Raw genomic sequence first — 18,341 nt, 5'->3', positions numbered from 1 at the left:
GGCTCTACGGTTCACATCTGTGTGCAGCTGCGAATTGTATCCAGTCCTCCTAATGCAATGCATGTCTCCCATTCAGTGACTAGAATCCCCAAATTTGAGGGCCCCCGCACACACGCTCTTGGGAGTCTTTCTTACACAAAGATGTTCTGAGGGCAGAACAAAAAAAAATAATTGGTTCAGAGAGCTAACCAATCAGCTCGTAGTGGAGTTGGGTCCAAGATATCTGATTGGCTGATCCCGCCTCTAGTTGCTTGGACCCACCTCCTGTACCATCTCTCTTAACCAGTCATCTTTCCTTCTGCCCTCAGATCACTTTTGTGAGTAAAAGTCCCATGAGCCATACAAATGTGTGTTTGAGTGGTAACAGACAGCACTTATGCTCCCTTTGACAGGAGGTGGAAGGGGTGGCTTTGTAATGTGTAAACCCCCCCCCCCCACATGAAGTGGCCTTGTTGGTCCGGTTCGACACCATGTTACCGTTCACAAAAACGGAACAGGGCATCAAGGAAGTGAACGATTAGCCGTCGGCTGCTTTCTGGCAGACGGGGAATTTGTCTTGCAAAGGCAAAATTGAAAAATATCATTATGTGGAAAAACTGAGGGGGCAGCGATAAAAAGCTTCAGAATATTTTTAAGAAGTAGTGCTTTTCATATTCATAAATGTAACCTTGATGCAGCATGTATTTTAATAGTGTGTCTCATCGTGAAGCATATCCATGTTATAATCAAGCTTTGTACTTAAAGAAAGAATTTATAAAACCAAACGATTTTTTAACCATGTCACCTGTGAAAACACTGTACAGATACACTCACTGCTTGCGCTGTATATTTCCATTTTTGTAGTACCTTCAAAACGACTATTTTTGTACAGTGTTCGGGTTTTTAGTGTCAAAAAAATCATACGTGAGAACTGCCTTCAAAGGCTTTACACAAGAGCCCAGATTTCTGTCTTGCTGAGCACGAAGAAGCAGAAATGAAGCTATGACGCGCGGCACCATCTTAAAAAAAACAACATACCTTTCTCACTTTTAAAATGCAAGTAAAAATAACATTAACCTCAGGGAATGTAAACGGAAGCATATTCTTAAAAACTGCATCGCATGTAAAATTATTCACTAGCAGCAAAGTCGCAGACATTTTGGCAAGCGATACATATACCCTTAATTACATCTTAAGGTTAATTAGTGTGTGCTGAAGACTAGCAGCCGTATAGATGACGTCACCCTTGCGAGTGGCGGACGGGAGGGAGAGGTCGCGCATGCGCAGAGTGGCGACCCGGAGCTGGCAGGCGAAGCGGTGCAGCGCTCCCGTCGCTCGGCCGATAGAAGCGCATCTCCACAGCGCATCTCCGCACATCCCAGCGAAACCCACACTGATCATCCCTGTCCCAGAAATTAAAATCCCAAAATGTCTGTGGGTAATGACTTCGGGAACCCATTAAGAAAATTCAAACTGGTTTTTCTGGGCGAGCAAAGCGGTAAGCCGTCTTTCGTTATTAACCCTGCTTAATTTTCCGTAGATAAATCTGAAAACTGGCATACACCTGCTACGGGTAATTAAATGTGTTGACAGTTGTGTGGACGTAGATAATTTAATGGAAAGGTATTTTTAAAACATAATTGTATTAAGACATACAATTGTATAAGTTTATTTATATCACTTTATTGCACGTTTTGGAATTTGATTAGTCATGAGGCAAAGCGTAAAAATAATCATGTTTTTTTTGTAAACAGCAAGTTTACTGTGGGAGAGCATTTGTTAGAACTAGTTATTCTGAAATGGCTTTGAGGTTAGAGAAAATACTAATATTTGCAATACGACTTTTAAAACGTGTTTTCGCCCCACTGATGACAACATATAGTTAGGTCTGATTGTGTGTTTTTTGCGCAGTCCATACATATACAGGCTTAATTGATGATTCTGGATAAAACTGCCACACTTCAGTATCTCATTGATACGTGCAGTCGTGCTTTGAAACGTGTTTTGCATTTTTTTTTATTTCGCAAGAATGGGCTATACAATATATGACTGGCAAATAAATAAATAAATGGCGGTGAGTGGAGACACACCCAGGTTACCACTGTCTGGAATAACTTGTTATAGCCGCAGTCTTCCTCGCAGGGCGCTAAGTTTGTGAGCCGACAAATGTGATGCCTGAAGCCGATAGATACATAACGCTGATTAACCCACCGGCATTTTCTAAATCCTCCCTTGTCGGCCTCTATATGCATGTATTTAAATCCCTGCCCTCGCCTTCGTCCCCCGCCCGCCCCCCCGCAAAGATCAGTTTTGTTTCCCGTCCTCACTGGGTTGCAGTTCCACCAGTGTTTAAGCTCATTGTAATTCACTGCCGCCTGGAAATGAATGTCGATGCGGTTCCGAAAGACGGGAGGCTCTCCCTGGAGAATCAAATCACTCTTTCGTTTTTTTTTCTATTTTGACCACCCCCCCCCCCCTTTTTGAATCGGTTTGTTTGGAGGAGGGGGACACTGTCTGATCACAGCTTTTGGGGATAAATCGGGGCAGTTAATGCAGTTCCCGTCAATATCTGCTGATAAGCTTGGCAGTCTGTGATGCTTATCGACGCCTCTCCTCCCTGGCTTAAACGTACGGAGCAGGGAGACACAGACTCATGCCGAAGATTCTTTGTGACGTCTGTGCTTATGAAATAAGGGAGAATCCGTGTCCAAAAGTAGATGCGTTTTTGCATCTTGGGTAGTGTGGTTTGAAAACAAGCGACTGTAACTGCAAGTTGCAGGTTTAAGGTCCCAGCCGCAGCCTTGATCTGGCCCTGTCAAGTAAGGTACTTAACCATAGTAAGTCCAGGGGAAAAGAGCATGAATGATGTGAGCCAGGGAACTAATTTAAAATGTAAAGTGCCACAGAGAATTGCGAAGGCCTTGCCAAGGCAGATTTTGCTAAAGTGCCGTTATGGCGATGGCTTATTTTCCTTTCATCGGCTCGCCAAAACCGGATTTCATGCGTGGTTTGGGTACTTAAAGGTAATGCTTTTTGTAAACAAGGAAAGAGGCCCATGAAATATTGGCATTACATATCGCCGAAGCTCTCAATTCAGAGCCATTTATATGAAACACAGCTGAGTATTTCGCCGCTTTAACACTGCTGACAGTTGTGGAGATGTACGAGAGCGTGGCCTGAGAGGTCAGGGCCGAGCTGCAGATGACATGTGGAGGCGGTGGGGATGCTGTCCTTGGTGCTGAGCCTTTGGCCTGCAATACCACCCTGGCAGTGCCCGGTACACACATTAGAAGGGGACTGGATCAGGCCGTGTCAGGTTGGCAGGCTTTGTGCATTATCACAGGATGGATGCCCGGACTTTGATTGGCTGTGAGGAGATGCTGGGGGGGGGGCGGCATCTCTCTGGGGATGTACCTCACCACTGCAATCGGTGTTCGGCCAGCCGTGGCTACGGCGTGACGACATCATTACTCGGAGTGAGGGACACTGAGGGCTCACAGCGCTGAGCGAGCCCGCCGTCCGACAGCATCGCGGATGCTAATCGGTGACGTGGTGGGGACCGTCTGGGGGTGGGGGGGTTGCCCGATCAAACCGAAAATCCTCCTGCTGCCCAAGATAAGGCGACCTGGCAGTGAGCCCCCCGCTTCCCTCAGACGTCTCCATTTCTTGCGAGGATGTTCCTCACTGAAAATCTGCATTTTTTTTTCCACGCATTTCCAAACCTCGATTTTACTTCACTGTATTCGTACCTTGCAGGGGAGTAGATATTTGCATTGACAGTTAATAACAGAACAGGCAGCCTATATGTATATATTAAGGCCTGCCTGTGGCAGATTTACAAACTGGAATTAATTGGATAAGTGAAGACTATGATTGGCAGCACTCTCCCCCCCCCCCCCCCCCCCGCAAAATAACATGTGATGCCACCCAGTATTGGTGCTCCCTGTGAATTAACCATGAACATGCGACCTCAGTGGAACAGCAACACCCCGCCACCTCAAGGGAGGTTAAGGGAGAGCAGCGCCACCCCCCCCCCCAACAGTACAGACCCTGAGGGCGCCAGACAAAGACATCGCCTTGTCATTCTGTCGCCGACTGCTCAGCTGTTTCACTGTGTAGCCCGTGGGAGGTTTTGTGTCAGGGGACAGTTGGGTTCCTTGCCTCCGTTGTTTGCTGAACATTAGGACATAGTTTTGGGGACCTTATCTCATCCAGTCCTGCGTTTTGGGAAAGATTCATATCCAACCCAGGCCTCTTTGTCCTAGGCCACACGGGTCCTTAACCATTTATTCTGTCTGGCTTTCTTGCACCTGAATGCTAATCTCAGCATCAGCATCCCAATAGCAACAGACAATAGAATCAAAAACAGGCATCCTTTGTGTTTCTTAACGTTGACTCGTCTCGCACCCAAAATGGACTCAAACATCGAACTCTGCCACCTTCTACGTTTCGTTTTTTTTTCTCCGGTGGAAACTGCTTAGTTGAACATCTGAAGTTCTGCTTCTGCTAAGAACTTTGCCTAGAGATTAAAAATGGCCGCCGCTGTCTTGCGTCGCAGCCGCCTCTGTGTGGTCCAAGCTGGAATGGATCGAAAAGACTGAGAAAGTCGGATGGGTGGTGTTTTTTGGACACGCTCACACGCAGACCTCTTCCCCTCTGCCGTTTCTTTGCACACCTGGCTCTGTCCTGCTGTAGCTTCAGGAAGGCAGCGGGTCGTAATTATACCACGGTGACGAGGTGGCGTTTCGGCTGCTGGATCCGCACCGTCTCCCGGCAGGAGGCTCCCCAGGCTTCCCCGTTTCCTCCTCTCTCCTTTCTGAAATTCTCAGATGTTCACTCCAGCCTCCTCCTCTCTCCTCGTATTCCTCCACCCCACAGCACAGCCCAGAGAATAAACCGGCTCTTCAAAACAGTTCTTTTTTGTCACTGAGAAAATGTCTTCTCACGCGTGAAGCATCGTTATCCGGGATATAATAGCCTGTAGTGGAAGAAGTGTGAGCCCTGATGCATTTTCCCAGTGGTGAATCCCAGTGGCGGTCTGGCCTTACTGGTATATGAGCAGATCTTCCTGTTTAATTAAACGGCATAATAGCAGGTCATCTATGGTCATCGCATCCGGTCATTTATCCAGGTGAACTTCCAGTCCATCATGAAGCCCCGACTCCTTTGTTTAAATAGGCCGGACTGAGCTTTATCCCTGATAATAGAGGTGATAGATCTTAACGGGGGTGACAAATCTTCAGTTAAGGGTAATATGTCTCCTCTGTTTTTGCTCCTTCACAAACCATTTCGGCCCAGATTTAAAGGTGGGAACGCCAGTCGATATCAGTGCAATTTGTTTTGCGTGGTACCGGATAATTTGACGGGAGGCTCTATTTGCACAATGCAGGCCAATATAGCATCTAAAGGTGGACTGGTGTTCCTTCCATTAGTGTCCTTCTTCTGCGTTCTTGCTTATTTACGTAACGCATTAGACACTTCATATCCTTCAACTCCTCGGACGCCTTTCTGAAAAGCACCTTTCACGCTCCTGCGCTCTCCTACCTTCTATGAAGAGCTTCATCTATCCCCCCCGGGATTGGAACTCACTGCTCTCTTTACGGCGAGTCCCTTTCTTTAATCACGGTGAGGCTTTCTCCTCGCGGGTGCGACCATTGATTTCCATTTGATGTTGGAACAGATATTAAATTGTAGCCGGCTGTAGAATGCTCTTTGTTTGTAATATATATTTTTCACTCCTGCGTACCTTAACAATAAGAATCCAGATGCAGATCATTCAGATCTTCTGCAGCTGTGCAGTAGGACGTGCTGTTCTGCTTTGGGGGCAGAAGCTCTGTGAAGGTGTCTTTGAGGGTGGTTGCTTGCCCTGGTCTCCTCCACCCCCATGTTACCCCTATCTCGACTAGAGGCACTGGGAAGTGTCCCCCCTACCCCCCCCCCCCAGCTCAGCGGCAGCATTTGTTAGCCATCGATCAACTCTGTTGGAGAATGTCACATTTATCACGGAGCTCAGTCACGGCACAGTCACTAGCCCCCCGACATGTCTTATTATTTCATTATAAATGAAAACAAAATGGAGGACTAGAGCAATGCAACATCTCCTGCATTTGAAATTGAGTTGCTCTGCACTGCACCGTGTTTAATACATCAAATGTTTCATAGCCGGAGTGAGCAAACTTGGTGATTTCCTGTGATGAATCTACGGACTCCAGTGGTGCAGATTCCTCATGATAGTAATGTCCTCCATATTAAACCACGTCGTCCGCCGGCAGGTAGACTGTACTTCCTCTGCACTCGACTTGTTGCTAGGGGATGGTATGGATTGAGTTGTCGGACAATCAGTGGGTAGCCAAATCTTACCAGGGCGCCCATTGAGTGGCGAAGTCTCATGATGAATGTTGCTAATGTGCTAATGCCTTCTCTTGTCATGTATCTATTCTGATACATCGTATGTATGAAGTGTTTAGATAAGCATGCAAGCAGAGGTCTTTCCAAGAAGGGCCGTGTTGAAATGCTGTCCAAATGGGCGAAATTTGTTTACAGAAATGATGAACAATCAAACAATTTTCCTGTATTACCCCTCAGCTCTTAAAGGTCATCATCCAGGCATTCATTTTCCATGATCGCTTATCCAGTCCTGCTCGTAGCCATCTGGCACTTGATGGCTGACTAACCGCTGTCAGATTCTGCCTGCATTCTTTCATCGAAGCTGATGGAGGCGCTGTTCCTACTTCCCTTCAGTCAAGTATGGTTTTTAATATCTGTGTCCGTTAATATTGAAAGAGTGAAAGGTTGTGCTGCTCCAGCTATTACGATATTGGACATATTGATTATGTAACCCCTTCTTAATAAGTCACAAAGAGAAAGTGCGAGGTTGACAAAAAGGCCTCGGCACTAAATTCTCTGTGTTGACACAGGTTTCATCGGTCATTGAGGCACGATCGTCACAAAGGTCTGGCAGCACTAATATTTTCCCCAATCGGCTGATGTATTTATGGGGACAGCCCTAACCATTGCGGTAATTACCGCGTAACAGCCGTTGTACTCATGCATTCATGTGGCCCATTAACTGGTTAGCAGCCGCTCGGGGCAATACGCATAATTGTGTGGAGTTTTATTTTTTATTTTTTGTGGTGAATGAGGGCTTAGCATAATGACACAGGGAGTGTTACTCAGCGGTTTTCAGGGGAGATCCCAAAAATGTCAACTTCTTCCAGGTGTCCCCGGTTTGGACCGGCTGAGAATCCATTCATTTTATTTTTCAGACGTTTTTGTCGAAAGCAAGTGAGGCAAATAGCACGTTACAAAGATGGCTGTCAAGGAAATGACTAGGCATAAGTACGGGCATGCCTGAGCTTCCAGTGAGCGCCAGGGTATTAGTATATAAGCTACATATGGGTGTAAGCAGTTGTTATCTCAGTTGTTGCACACTGCCCCCAACTGCCTGCTTAAAAGCCCACCGAGGATTTGCTGGAGGAATCACAAGGGACCTCACAGGAACCGTACCAAATAGTGGGTCCAGGTCTGGCTCTACTATATGTTTTGCTCAGGGAAATGGACCTTCTTTACCTTAAATTTAGGTATAGCAATATGAAGCAGCATCTTTCGGCCTTTCGCTTATTCGACCAGTTGACTGGTAGGCGTTTGGGATGAAGCTTTACCAGTGGAGGGACGAGGAGGAGGTCTGGGGTCGGGGTTGTGTCCTCCTCTGAGCGGCTGGCCTACATCTAGAGATAGCTTTGAGTCTTCTTCATTTCACATCTCATTTCACCTCTCTGCAGCCGCTCTGTCTCTGACTGAGGGCCGGGCAGCCGGTCTGCAGCCGTCCCCCCACCGGCTAAGGTTATTGATCGAACCAGCCGGTTTGGTAATTGGTCATAAGGTCCATAAGGCCCTCCTAGGCTTCAAGGCTAACGCTAACGCTAACGCAGAATGCACATCTGCTTGCTCCTGCCTGGATGTCACATGGGTGTGTCTAGATCAATCGGGGAATAGGAGCCATCTTCATAAACGCTATTGTAAAAATGTTCAGACTAGAAAGCACCAATATGCTTCTGAGTAAAACACTGCTCAATAAAATGTTTATGAGGCAGCTTGACTATGATCTGCGATTTCATGCGCTCGTCCCATAAACCGAGCGCCGTATCAGTGAGAAAATATGCAGTGGCACGGCAAGGGAGCAGTAGTGCGCTGAATGTTCTGGAAATTAGCAACTGTCCGTACGTTCTGGATCTGAAACTGCATACCTTCCAGGTGGGTTATTTCCAGGGCTGTCTTCCATTTACCTTGATGGTGCCGTTCCCCTCCAGTAAGATGTCACTGGTGTGCACTGTCGCAGTGCTGTCAGGATATGGATGTCTGGGTAGGACGTGGGTGCGGTGGCAGGATTGTGAAGGGTCAGGGTCTCCAGCATAACCAGGACCTCGTTAAAACCACACTAGAAGTTTGGTCCCAGCGTTTCATTTTTTTTCCACAGTTACAGCCTCATATTTATACACCACGAGCCTGTAAATGTGTTACAGAAGCATCACTGCGGGGGGAGTCAGCATTCTCAATTCATTATGGCACCTCCCACGTCTCCCCATATCAGGCAGCTCCTCACCTCCTCACCTCCGCCCAGCGGAGCCTCTGGCTAGCGGGTCAGCCTGACCAAGGGCCTTAGCTTGTCAGACCAAAGGATATATATATATATATATATATATATATATTTATTTTTTTTTTAAATCTCAGCGGTCAGAAGCACATTTTTGTAGACTTGGCCCAAATAAACATAGCCTCTTTCCAGCTCAGAGGAGATGTGAGTTCAGTGAAGATTGCAGTCATCTTTTTTTTTTTGTTTTTAGTTTGTTGCGAATTGTTCTTGATGATGAGTCCTGATTTACCACATCAGCATTACTGATGGTAATGAGAGTCACACGTGTCCCCCGATGTGCGCAACACCGAACCAAGACCAAGCTGGTGCTCTACCGGGCGCCTGCACCGGCCAAGAGCCTCTCCATTTTCCCTGATCAATCCGGTAGGTGCAGAGTAACCGTGAACCTGGCATGAAGCCTCTGTGTTTGTTGGGATGGGGGCTGGGGGCACAGGGTTCGTCCTCAGGGGGCCGTGAAGAGCCTCTCAGCGGAGGTCATGGCCGCAGCCGTCTCATCCATCAGGCCTGACCGGAGGACCTGAGGCAGGCCCAGGAGGCTGCTCTCGTATCACGGTGACACTGAGCTGGTTTCTCTATCTGTCCTAATGGTGATCACTCCTCCAGCTCATGGCCGGTAAGAAGCTCCCTGGCACTGGTGCAGAACTCATGGTCAGACCATTTAAAACTCTTGGGATGGAAATGGGCATTTTGGCCTGAGATTTCTTCTGATTTCCAGGTGATTCTGAGAAAATAATAGTCTACCATTGTGTTGTTTGTCGTGGGAAAAAATGTCTGTTTTCTTTACCCGGTTTATTTCTCTCTTTCCTGCTCCCCAGGGGGGGGCTTGCTGGACTTTCAGCTGCCTTTTACCTTGATGGGCATCATCCCTCACTATAAATAATAATCCAATTAGGGCTCCTTCTCATCACGGGGAGATGGGCCAATTACGGGAAGCTAGGAATAACAAGGCGTCCAATTGGGTTTGTTCTGACACTTTTACGCCTCATTGTTTATAAGACTGGGGCCGTCACCAAGCAGAGCACTTTGCCTTTATATGGTTACCCTCCACACACACAGTGCTGCTTGCAAAGGCAGTAAATACCCAAAGCAGCTTATTGAGGAAAAAAATTTTGCCCTTAGTTGCTGAAACTCCAGCATTTAGCCACCTCTCTACCCCCATCTGCGTGTGCTGGGTTTTTAGGCACGAAGGCTGCCCCCTAATGTTACCCCAGGGAATCTCATCAAACCACTGCTTTGGGGGTGTTATTGGAGCTGCCACCAAGGGCCGATCTTGACAGTGACAGTGGAAGAAATTCAAAGTCAAGTAAACAGCAAGAATCCATTCTTATATCGTTTGTGCGTTTAATTGCTTATTTATATTTATTGTTGTAAAGTGTACACATTTATCAAAGAAAAATCTGTTTGTTCTAACCACTGTCTTTCTGTCAGGCTAATTTCATAAGAACGTCATTTTGAAATAACATGCATACAATGCTGAGGTATAATGTTGTCAGCAGGCTTACTGGGAAGATCTTAATTTGAATTTGTGTCAAAACACCGTCATCTGCTCAATGTGAATGTCATTTAGATCGCACACATTATCTACGCCAAGATGAGTATCTCAATGTGTCGTTTAGCTCCTAAATCAGCAGACCTTGGGAATTGTGGGTTTTGATTGGCTGGCCTCCTGTTTCAGACGGGAGCGTTTTGGCTGGGATGGTTTCTGCTGCGAGCGGCGGTAGAAGATATGAGAAACTAGACGATTCATCATGGCCAGTCAAACAGGCCTGGATGAATCGATGGGCTTTTAGAGAAGGTCCCTGCTGTGTGTCATCTAGCAACTTTTGAGTTAAAAGTCTGTGCTTTTACCAAGATAACTTCCTGGGCTTCGACATGACAAAGAAGTCGGTCTTGCAGGATTGAGTTTAACACGTATAGATCTTGGAATTATAAGGATAGAACATAAAACTAGTTTCAATTAAAAGTGACTGGTGTTTCTGTGCTGTACATACAGCTTTGGAAAGCTGTTATGAGACCACAGCAAAATATTCAGTTTCACTCATTTCTCTATTTATGGTCATGCATCTGTGTAAAAATATTAACTTTGTTTGCAAACTCCAACCTGGCTCTTCCCTGTTTCTCATTCATAAAGGGCTTTTTCCTTATTTTATGGGTCTTTTCAGAGCCTGTTATGAATTGTCCTAGCAGTGCACTTAACATCACTTCACATTTCCTAGTTTTTTGAAGGTCACTTGAGGTCATCCTCCAGTGCGTAAGACATTGTCAGATAAGTCAACAGTCATGTCTTGCTTTAGAAAGTTGCTTCTGCCCTCCACCTGGCCAGTTTTTGGTCATTGCCGGTGTCTCCTGCTTCATTTCCTTCCTGTTTACTGCCGTCTTAGAAACTTCGAGCCTGAAAGCAGCCTGCCTCGCAGTGTAACCTTCTGCCAGGATTAAACCAGCAGAACCAGGATTAACCCAGGATTTAAAAATGCAGATTTAAAAAAAAAATATATATAGTGGTCTCTTAATTGTTTCCAGAGCTGTACTGTATGTGTGTAGAAACTTAAAAAGACCTTCGTCTTTAAATCTCTGAAAGTGCCTAAAGGAGAGAGATAAAATGTGCTTCACTGGAAATTAAATCTCAAGGCAGCGTCCTTACCACGGTATTCAGAGTGACCTGTTCTGGAACACGCCTGAGTCAGACATCCTTGAAGTGTGTCGGAGATCTTAGGCAGCGTCACATGCCGGACAGCTACACACGTACATGTGTAAGTGCCTCATTTTGTCGTCTTCAGTGTTGGGCGGATGTACGCTTTGAAAAGGCCTTTTTCTTCTCCTTTGTTCCTGCCTGGTTCCCCTTCACCATCATTTCGCAGAATCGCTGCTATGAAGTTCTAAGCAGTTATTCGGCGTTGCTTTGAACACAGCGGCTGCCTGGTTCCTTCTCCTGGGTTCGTCACGCAGCACCTTTGAAGTGCTGCTCCAGGCCCAGTCAAACACAGGCTCCTAAGCTGCCAGAGGAATTTTTCACGTTTTCTAGGCTCCAGTAGCTCTGCCTCACGTGACCTGGACTAAAATGTGATTTTGCCTGATTGTTGTTCATTGCCTTTTAAGTGTCTTAGGATTCGTGTGCTTGGATTTGAGATGACCGATTAGGTTAAATGGACTTAGACGATGACAAGAAAGAACTGAGGAATGGAACAAACCACCACGGTACCAAATCCCTAAAAAAAAAAGTTGTCCTTATTAGCTGGGTTCCCTAATAATGACTCATTTATGAAGCTGTGACAGATCCAATAAATATGGCAAATGGGCATTTTACTCATGCCTAAGTAATCAGTTTGCCTTCTACGTTATCTAATCCTTCTCTTTTTATATATATATCACGCTCATGTGAACAGACACCCACCTAATCTGCAGGCATCCTGTAAGTGAGGGGGTTATATACCCAGAGAAGTATATGTCAGTGGTCTCACTAAAGACACACACACACACACACACTCTGTCTCTATGTGAACAAACACCTTATGTGCCAAATCTAATTTATCTAATCCAGTTTAAACATGGTAGCGTCTGTTACCCTCTATCAGGGTAGCTGGGCACAGCAACCGACATATGGCCCTAACAATCGTTCAGAGGCAGCAGAAGGAGATGCGTTTCGCCACGTCACCGTGCCTCACCTCGGGCCGTCCGTGACCCAGCGCGCGGGTCGCTTTTGTGGGGAAAGGGGCGGAGCTCTCCATCCACCCGTGGAAGATGGTGCGGAGCCCCCACATCCTCCTAACGTTCATAACTGGGAATGCTACTGAACATACTTTTAGTATCTTACGAAATGGAAAGTCCTCTGTCCCGTTTCATTCAAATTACATGCATACTAATATCTATCTGCCAATGCACATAACATGCAGATGTGGACAAATTTGTTGGTACCCTTACAGCTCATTGAAACAAATGCTTCATTTCTCCTGAAAAGTGATTCAGTTAAAAGCAATTGCCTAATGTATACCTGCACGCCATTAGTACGCGATCGAGTAAACCAGTATAATTGTGAAAAGAAATGATTTGTTGTTTATTTTAGAAATTTATGCTAAAATGGTATGGACGGATTTGTTGGTATCCCTACAGAGACTATTTATCCGTGCATTATAGTCATGTTTCAAACTGTTTAACCTTAATTAGTATCACAGGTGCCTCAAGCATTTCATCAGCCATTCAGCCTATTTAATGGGAAAGGACAGGCTACTGTGTTGTTTGGTATCATTGTGTCACCACACTGAACATGGACCAGAGACAGCAAAGGAGAGAGCTGTCTGAGGAGCTCAGAAAGGAGATTACAGATAAGTGTTAAAGGTAAAGGCTATAAGAGCATCTCCAAGCAGCTTCCTGTTCCTGTGACCACAGATGCCAAAATTATTAAAAAGTATAAGATTCATGAGACTCTAGCCAACCTCCCAGGATGTGGACGCAAGAGGAAATGCAAGCCCAGGTTGGTCAGAAGGACAGTGTGGATGGTAGGAAAAGAGACAAAAGAAACCATCCGAAACCATTCAAGCGGAGCTCCAAGGTCAAGGTCCGTCACCTTCTGATCTCACCATCCATCACATTTTGAACAATAATGAGCTCCATGGATGAAGACCCAGGAGGGCTCCACTACTGACAGAAAAACATAAAGCCAGAGTGGAATTCAGCAAAATGCACGCTGACAAACCTGACAAAGTTTCTAGGAGAAAGTCCTTTGGACTGATGAGACAGAACTGGAGCTTTTTGGTCAGTGACATCAGCTCTATGTTTACAGAAGGAAAAATGAAGCCTTAAAAGAAAAGACCACCGACCTACTGTGACACATGGAGGGGGGTTGGTGTCCTTTTAGGTCTGCTTTGCTGCATCTGGGACGAGCAACATTGGATCTGTGCAGGACACAATGAAGACTCAAGACTACCAAGGTATCCTGGAGTAAAACATACTGCCCAGTGTCAGAAAGCTCAGCCTCAGTCACATGGGTCCTCCAGCAGGATAATGACCCAAAACATACAGCTAAAAGCACTCAAGAATGGCTGAGAACAAATCATTGGACTATCCTTAAATGGTCCTCCATGAACCCAGATCTTAATCCTATTGGACATGGAAAGATCTGACACCTGCAGTGTGGAGACGCCACCCTCCAATCCTGAGGCAGCTTGAGCAGTTTGCTCAGGAAGGGTGGGCCAGACTGCCTGTTAGCAAATGCAGACGCCTCACTGTGAAGCACAGAGATCGTTAGTTGGGGTGAACTGCCCCTTTTAAAGTTGCCATGGTTACTCCACCTACCTTTCATGGCATCACATATGCTTGGTTCCAGACCAGCAAAGTTTTGGTGCCAGTTAGGAGCTGAATTTGCAGGGCCAGCACCAGTTTTTTTTGCACTGGTTCCAAACTGGGGACCGGCACCGAACCAACACCAGCACCTTTGCAGTGGAAAAGGGGTCTAACTGTATAGAGGAACTCCGAGGAGTATATCTGCATATGGCAAGCCCCAAAGGGAAGAGTACATTTTATGCTGAGTTACGCTATTCCACCAAAGAACTGACTGTAAGGTCAAATATGAATCCAGAACACTTCAATGTTTGTCAGCCTGAACGCTTGTAAGCCTGTCTAACACTAATCTCTATTAATTGATTTATTCTATGAAAAGTCACACACTGCCCTGGCTAACTGGAGAGCCTGAATTCATTTTTCTCGGCAGATGGGAATTACGTTTCCCCATCGAGCCGAGTTTTTCCTATCATGACAATTGTAATAAAACCAAAAGGAGAAAAAATTCACCTGGGAGGGACATAAAAAGGGGGATTTTCTCAGTGTCGGGACAAAAGGAATATTTTACACCAATATCTCTGTTAGCTTCTGCTTCACTGGAATCGCCGCCGCCTTCGACTTGTGGAGTCTTACTGCTTTGATTATGCATCTTATGCAGCCTCATGCTGCCCCTTCAAGGCCGATTTCTCTCTCTCTTAAATGCCTCGTTCATCCAGCAAATTGTAATCTTATATTCGTGCTGGATACGAAGCCGACACCAGCCTGCTGTTCTTTAATTTCATTTCGTCACGTGTTACTGCAGGGCGGCAGTGTTACATCCCCTTTTCCTTTCTGAGGTTGCTGTTGGGAGTCTCCGGGTCGTTGTGCTGTATGATTTTGAAATTTTCGGCTAGGAAAATTGTGAAATCGTTCTTTTCACCTACGGGGTGGAGGTGATTCTGGGGTGTTGCATCGTGGGAAAGTGCCATCTACTGCTCTGTCAGACGTTGGCTGTCAGAATCCGTTAGTAACCTGAATTCCGGGTCTCCTTTGGACAGGTTAATGCTAGAAGCCTCGAAGTTCGCTGACATCTGTACTAATTTGGCAGCGTTTTTGTAGCAAACATGCATGTTTAATATGTAATGAAGGATGGTTGAGTTGAAGGACAGATGAGAGTAACTTTAATTCCACCTCTACAAGATTTGAAATAAAATTGTGTTTCAATGTTTTACCTAATTAAAATAAACAAAGAGGCTCAGAGGAATGCAATTGCCCAGATGATGATGATGATGATAATGATGATGATGACGATAATAATAATATTACATTTAGTCACCTTCTGTATGAACATGAAAGCCATACAAATGTAATCTGATATCATTGTTTTTTTCTCTCTTTCAACCTGTTCTGACAGTTGTCGTTTGTCTTTTGACAGTGACAAGTTCTCCTGAAATCGTTTATGTTCCGTCAGAGCTGATTCCTGTCAAGTCTGGCAGCTAAAAAAAGGAAAAGAATAAAAGTTTAATTACAAATTCCATGACAGCCAAGCAGCGAGACTGGAACACGAGGTGTATCCCTTGGTGGTGTCCTGGCACTGGCTGGTGTCGGCGATATGTACTGTCTGCTTTGGAAGAGTAACGTGTTTCAGTGTCGCGCCGCTTTGTTGATTTACTAATTCGGCACCCAGTTCATTTCATTCAAAGGCCTTTTGTGGTTTTCCTTCTGGGGGGGGGGCACTTCCATTTAACGCCTTTAATTTGTCTCCTACGTGCAGGAGCAGTAATTGATTCACAGCCCATCTGCCAGCGAATGTTTCTGCATGTTAACATAGTCGCAGCTGGAGGAGAGGTTCGAGGGCCTCAGCTGAGCCCTGTTACTCTCCAGTGGTCCCTCGATGGGAGCCTGACGTGCCTCTTGCTGCCGGGTGCTGGGAGGGGGGGCTGCTTGCCTCACACAGTTCTGTGCTGTGTTAAGGCTTAGGCAGTCACAGTGTATGGTCTGCCTGTCTCTAGGAGAGCGAGAGACAGTCATGTCTCCCTACTAGACCTGGACTGGCTGCTCTGACCTCTAGTGGGCGGGGCCTGAGCCCTGATTGGCCTGGATTGGGGTATATTCACTGACTAGTTTTGTCATGTTGCTTAGGCCACCTTCCTGAAACATTGTGTCACAGCATCTGGTCTTAATTGGTTTAAGGAATCGCATAAGAAAAACAATTTACAGAATTCTTGAGCAGTTCTTTGTTCAGCAGTGACGTTTCACTGCATGCACTCAGTGCCTTATACGAACCAGAAATATGCTTAATACGCTAATCATATCTATGTTTGTCTGTCCCATGTGACTATCGATCCTGTAGTAATGCATCTAATGAGCAATCCCTCGGTAATGACTTAGCATGCATATATGCAGTCATTTAGTGGTTGTGATGAGCTCTCCGGCTCACAGCAAAATGAGTTGCATCCTGCATCTTTAGACCCTGTAGACCTGCTGCTGGTGGACACGTCTCACACTTCGCTGTCTTGTCTATGTAAGATCCAAGCTTTCCCTCCTGGAATCCGCCTCCGATCTCCTAAAATTGGTGATTCCCTCTGCACTCTTTGCACAGCAGGGGCGTGAAAGAGCAACCCCACTCTTCACCGCTATCCACGAATCGGTGAAGCCCCTGCGGAGGGGAGTGGATCTGGCCCAGTCCGGGGTCACCAAGAGGGTACCTAGTGCTTCCATGATCTACGGGAACTGTATATATATTTTGTGATTTTTTTTTTTTCAGGGACAGGTTTGTTGTAGACATGGGGTTATAAATAAAAAGGATCCTGTTAATTTAATGGTAGGGAGGCACAAGCCAACAGAGACGATGGGGTTTGAAGTAGGGGAACAAATGACGGACAGCCGGTACTTACTCAAACTAACAGAGGGTTTTCCGCTCCGGGCCAAACCACTTATGGGCTGCGGGGGTAATTGGTTTGAGGGAATGGGCTCTTTGCATTCCGAAATGCCGGTCAGATGTTCGGTGACCTCCTGCACTTTGACCAGCTATAAAAATGAATGTGCTTGTGTTTTTCTTACCGAGCAATACGCCTTTACTACACATTACACTGACAGTGACTTCAAGACCACATGTGCAGTAGAGATCATGTGACCTTGTGGTTTTGCCTTGCCGGAGCAACACCGCTAGCAAATTAGCGATTCACCCGGCGTGGGAGTTGTATGATTAATCTGTTACCCGGCATTGCCATGGGCCAATACCCACTTGAAAGGTGAAAAAAAAACTATTAAGGCTTTGGGTTTGTTCACAGTAATTGAATTGGAAGCGCATGCTATCCATTACGGTCCTTTCATATAGGGGTGGGATTTCCTTTCGACGTGTTGTCCTGTAAGAATAAGAACATTATGCTTTCCTGACAGAAGGAAAGCTAAGTACGACTCATAACGTGTCTAATCTCCACACCAGGATCGCCGTCTGTGTGCTTATATGAAAGTAAATTATGTGTCACTGCATATAGATCGTTATTGCAGCCTTCAAGCCGAGCGTTATCAAAACGCAAACAAATTGTTTCTGACAATATGAGGCAGTTGATTTCTGTTCCTGATGGCACAGGGAGGGGGCTAATTAAGCTAGAGTGGGCAAAAGCCTAATTAGCATGGAAAGAAAATAAATTGCTATGTAAATTCAGATAAATTTGAAAGTGGGAGGGGAGAGAGAGGCTGTGTTCTCCTGGCAGTCGCCGCGTTTTCTCTATGGCGACCTGCTGCTGCGCGAACCAGCGCGAGCTGCAGTGGCGGCCTCAGTCCCGTAAAATCCTGGACGCCCAGTCACTGGCAAACCATATCGCACATAGCGACAGCATCCCAGAGGTTCGTCTAGGTCTGTTTGATGGGGAAAATGATGCACGGACGCCGCGTGCAGCCAACCAAAATCCGAGGCGGCCCCAGGAAGTCCTGTACAGGTCACGCTCTTGAGGTTTCCGTGCTGAAACTCCAGGAAGCCGATCCGTGGTTCTCGTTACGACTGTAAAACTGCCTACCCGTCCCCCTGGGTAACACCTTCATCCCTCAATTAGGGTTTAATTCATCGGGCAATAGGAGCCCGGCCCCAAAAGGGGAAAGACAGCGGTATTCAAACGCAATGCAAGAATGAACTTATTCTCCATGCATCTCAAAGGGCCGGGATACTGTGAGAACAGACTTCGACACCCTGTAGACGCCTTTAGCGCATGTGTGTGTGTCTGTGTGCCTTCTGTGTATCAGCAGCACCCAAATTAGCAGGCCCCCCCCCACATAATTTCGTATTTACATAGTGTCATTAATGTTAATGGTCGCTAATGTTCAGCTAAGTCTATCAGACTAAACGACGCTGTACAAGGGTACTTTTATTTATTGGCCTGTTTTCAGCTGCGGAGCAAGTCCACACACCCACTCAAGAGAAATTACTGTTTGGGAAAATTAAACCATTATTTGC

The 18,341-nt window shown here is 46.1% G+C and overlaps 1 protein-coding gene across 1 annotated transcript in view; it reads left to right on the top strand.

Annotated features, from left to right (window-relative positions):
• Positions 1-66: 66 nt before the first annotated feature.
• Positions 67-18,341, top strand: part of LOC125716354 (ras-related protein Rab-6B) — a 49,532-nt gene continuing 31,257 nt past the window's right edge. Inside the window, exon 1 of the mRNA XM_048988554.1 lies at positions 67-1,477. Within this exon, the coding sequence (XP_048844511.1) occupies positions 1,408-1,477 (70 nt within the window). The 5' untranslated portion in view covers positions 67-1,407. The remainder of the gene's footprint in view (positions 1,478-18,341) is intronic.

The sequence above is a fragment of the Brienomyrus brachyistius genome, chromosome 21, assembly GCF_023856365.1.
Source record: "Brienomyrus brachyistius isolate T26 chromosome 21, BBRACH_0.4, whole genome shotgun sequence".
Lineage (NCBI taxonomy): Eukaryota > Metazoa > Chordata > Actinopteri > Osteoglossiformes > Mormyridae > Brienomyrus > Brienomyrus brachyistius.
Note: the sequence above shows the minus strand (reverse complement) of the source record. Positions and strands in the feature narration are given on the sequence as shown.